A 3,492-nucleotide genomic window follows, 5' to 3' on the forward strand; every position below is an offset into this window, starting at 1 on the left:
ACTGTGTTTTTCTTCCATGTACCATTTCTCATTACTTGTTTTTTTTTTTTTTTTTAAACATCTGGTAAAATTTCATGTCAACAAAATCTTTAAAATGATGGCCTTTGAGACAAATGTTGACTTATTCAACACCTTTTTTCACCTGTTGTAAAGTAAAATGATCTCTTCATGTTTTTCTTTGGCTAAAATATATATTTACTAATAATCCATCAGGAGATCACAATGAGTTTATTTCAGGGATCACTCATTTAGAGTTCCTTCTAATTTATATCATTTGTTATGACCGGGAAATAAATCTGATAGAATTCCTCAGATAATATCAGAGCCATTTTTTTTTCACACTGAAACACAACGAAACAGATTAAATACTGACCAGAAAAGGTTCAGTGTGATACATTATAAAGAGCATCCAGAATATATAAGATTAGATACAGTTTCACCTGCTTTGTGGGACATTCTTGTAATTTCATGTGAGACATGGAAACACTCATAAGAGTTGAGCATAAACTGAAATATTCTTGTGTATATGGATGCCTATAGGAGACATGGAATAAATAACAACGAATGGTGGAATGCAATAAACCAATGTTGAAATGATTTATTGCAGAATGCATTGACTCTTGTGTTTCTGGTGATGACATTTATCTAATATCGTCCAAACAGTTTGACATCAAATGTCGAATTCTGACATCATCTTATATGATACATACAGTGGAATGGTGGTCAGCAGGGGGTCCCCGGTTCAAGTCTGGTTTGGACTTGGGGAACCTTAGTTTGCATGTTCTTCCCGTGTGTCGGTTTTCTCCGGGTCTTTTGTGATTGTGTGATGTGAGATTTGTGACACTTTCACAAAGAAAAATAACCTAAATGTACCCCCTTTTCGCTGCAATGTGCCTTCATGGTCCCCGAGTTCATTGCGCAAAATGTTTAATTGAAATGACCCCGGATGCTCCAACCACTGACTTGCAAATGAGAATCCTTAAACGTCGAATGAAATGGTTTGTTCCTGAGTGCTGTTTTGCAGAACTGCAGGACTCAGTGGAAACATAGTGGGGAAGGTATTGGTCGGTTTGGCTGCGCGCAGCCCGGTGGTGACGTTGCCGAGGAAGGCAATAGAGGGGGGGCGGGGGGCATCCTGCAAATGCATGAGCTCCATCCATCCAGCTTGCAGTCAAGAGGAAATCCATCCCCAACCTGCCTGGGAATTCATCGTTGCCTTCAACATGTAGCTTTTCTTCACCTGAGAGCGAATAATGGAGCTGCAGGTGGAAAATCAAAGTCAGTCTTTCAACACCAACGTGGCGCGGCTCCCGGCTAAACTCGTCATGGAGATGGGTGTAGACAACTTCATCTCCCTGCTGGTTTTCGGACTTATTTTCATCCTGGGCGTGCTTGGCAACACGCTGGTCATCACCGTGCTGGCGCGCAGCAAACCGGGACAACCGAGGAGCACCACCAACATCTTCATCCTCAACCTGAGCGTGGCGGATCTGTCCTACCTGCTCTTCTGCGTGCCCTTCCAGTCCACCATCTACATGCTGCCCACATGGGTGCTCGGAGCCTTCATCTGCAAGTTCATACACTATTTCTTCACCGTGTCGATGCTGGTCAGCATCTTCACCCTGTCCGCGATGTCCGTGGACCGATACGTGGCCATCGTCCACGCCAGGAGGTCCTCCTCCATCCGGGTGGCGAGGCACGCGCTGCTCGGAGTGGTGCTCATCTGGGTCCTGTCTCTGGCCATGGCGGCTCCCGTCGCGCACTACCAGAGCATCGTGGAGCGGAAGGACAACAACACGTTCTGCTGGGAGGTCTGGCCGGATCAGAAGAGGAAAGTCTACGTGATGTGCACCTTCGTGTTCGGATACCTCCTGCCGCTCATTTTGATATCCGTCTGCTACGCAAAGGTGGGCGCGCATGAATCCAAACCCATTTTACGCGCGGCAGTGTGCCGAGTTTTGCGCGCACAAACGCGCTTTTAGACGTTGGCGTCGTCATATATAACACACGAACGTGGTTTAGTGTGACAAAAGTCACATTTATATTTACTTTAGAGGAAGTATTTTGAATTTTGAGCAAAAAATTGTCGATAAAGTCTTAGAATTTCAGTTAGTTTCGTGCGTATCACGCGTTGTTGTCTATGAATGTTAAATTATTCTGTAATACTTTTTTTTTTTTTTTTTTAATGATCAGGGGATGTAAACAAGATCCTCACATTGAAGTGATTTGTGTGTCGCAGGTTTTAAGCCATTTACACAAGAAGCTGAAGAACGTCTCCAAAAAATCTGAGCTCTGCAAAAAGAAGGTTGGTGGGAACAATTTGTTTTGCTCCGGATGATACAGCAATGTGTGCTGAAGAGATAAGAGTGCAAATGCACTCTGTATTGCATTTGCATCACTGAACTCGACAGAGAAATCTATATCTATAAAAATGTTATCGTGGAACAAATCCCTTGGTGACATGATGATGATGATTTACTGTCCATTTTGTCATCTCGTTGCCAGATAGTCATTTTTCCCCCAAGTAGATTCACACGACTGTTTTCCTCCCCTGCCCTTCAATCGACAGACGGCTCAGACGGTCCTCGTGGTGGTCGTGGTCTTCTGTCTCTCCTGGCTGCCTCATCACATCGTCCACCTGTGGGTGGAGTTCGGCTCCTTCCCCCTCAACCAGGCGTCGTTCGTCTTCAGGATGGTGGCTCACTGCCTGGCCTACAGCAACTCCTCCGTCAACCCCATCATCTATGCCTTCTTGTCCGAGAATTTCAGGAACTCCTACAAACAGGTGTTCTGGTGCCGGGCCCCCAGCGAGTGTCCCCTGAACGACGCCAGAGAGCCTCGCAGCAAGATGGAGACGGCGCCGTCCACCAACGTCAGCGTGACCTTTAAAGGTCACGACTCGCAGATCAGTAAAATGCTTTGATGCTTCAGCCAAAGCAATATTCCTCTTCTTCTGAGTTTCACTGGATTTTTTTTTTGATGCAAACATTGTTAATTGAGAGAAAAATCATATCAACTTTTATCAGGGGAATCCTTTAACGCGCTTAACAAACGGGGCCAGTGATGAAGAAATAAAGCAGCTGCAGGGGCTGAGAAAAAATATCCTTTAATTAACAAAAAAGATAGGTTCAAAAATTATTGAAGAGCCCCCCCCCCCCCCCCCCCCCCCCAATCAAACCAATGATTAGATTGGACTCTGACAATAGTGCTTGAAGATTATTTTACAAACAGGATATGCAGATTAACATGCAGTCTGCTTCCCAAACAGGCCTGAGCCTTCCTCATTAAACAGGTTTTTATTTCACTAATTCACAAGGGTATGGAGGATTATGTGCAACCAGGCAGCCAGGGTGGACTATATAGGCGTTTATAGAAATACATGGAATTTATTTTTCTGTGTTTTAGTTGGTAATGATGTCAATTTAAAGCCAGTTTGTTAGAATGTTTTAAAATCCACATTAGAAACTGTATAGTTCAATCAAGTAAAAATGT

General features: G+C 44.2%; 1 protein-coding gene across 1 annotated transcript; it reads left to right on the forward strand.

Moving 5' to 3' along the window:
- Positions 1 to 1,253: 1,253 nt before the first annotated feature.
- On the forward strand, positions 1,254 to 2,923 carry galr1a (galanin receptor 1a; the record flags this gene model as incomplete). The annotated part of the gene is made up of 3 exons (XM_080515980.1): positions 1,254 to 1,907; positions 2,240 to 2,305; positions 2,570 to 2,923. 3 exons carry the CDS (start codon positions 1,254 to 1,256, stop codon positions 2,921 to 2,923), a joined length of 1,074 nt encoding a protein of 357 aa, XP_080372106.1.
- Between the last annotated feature and the right edge of the window lie 569 nt (positions 2,924 to 3,492).

This window comes from Blennius ocellaris, assembly GCF_963422515.1.
Source record: "Blennius ocellaris genome assembly, chromosome: 20".
Classification (NCBI taxonomy): domain Eukaryota; kingdom Metazoa; phylum Chordata; class Actinopteri; order Blenniiformes; family Blenniidae; genus Blennius; species Blennius ocellaris.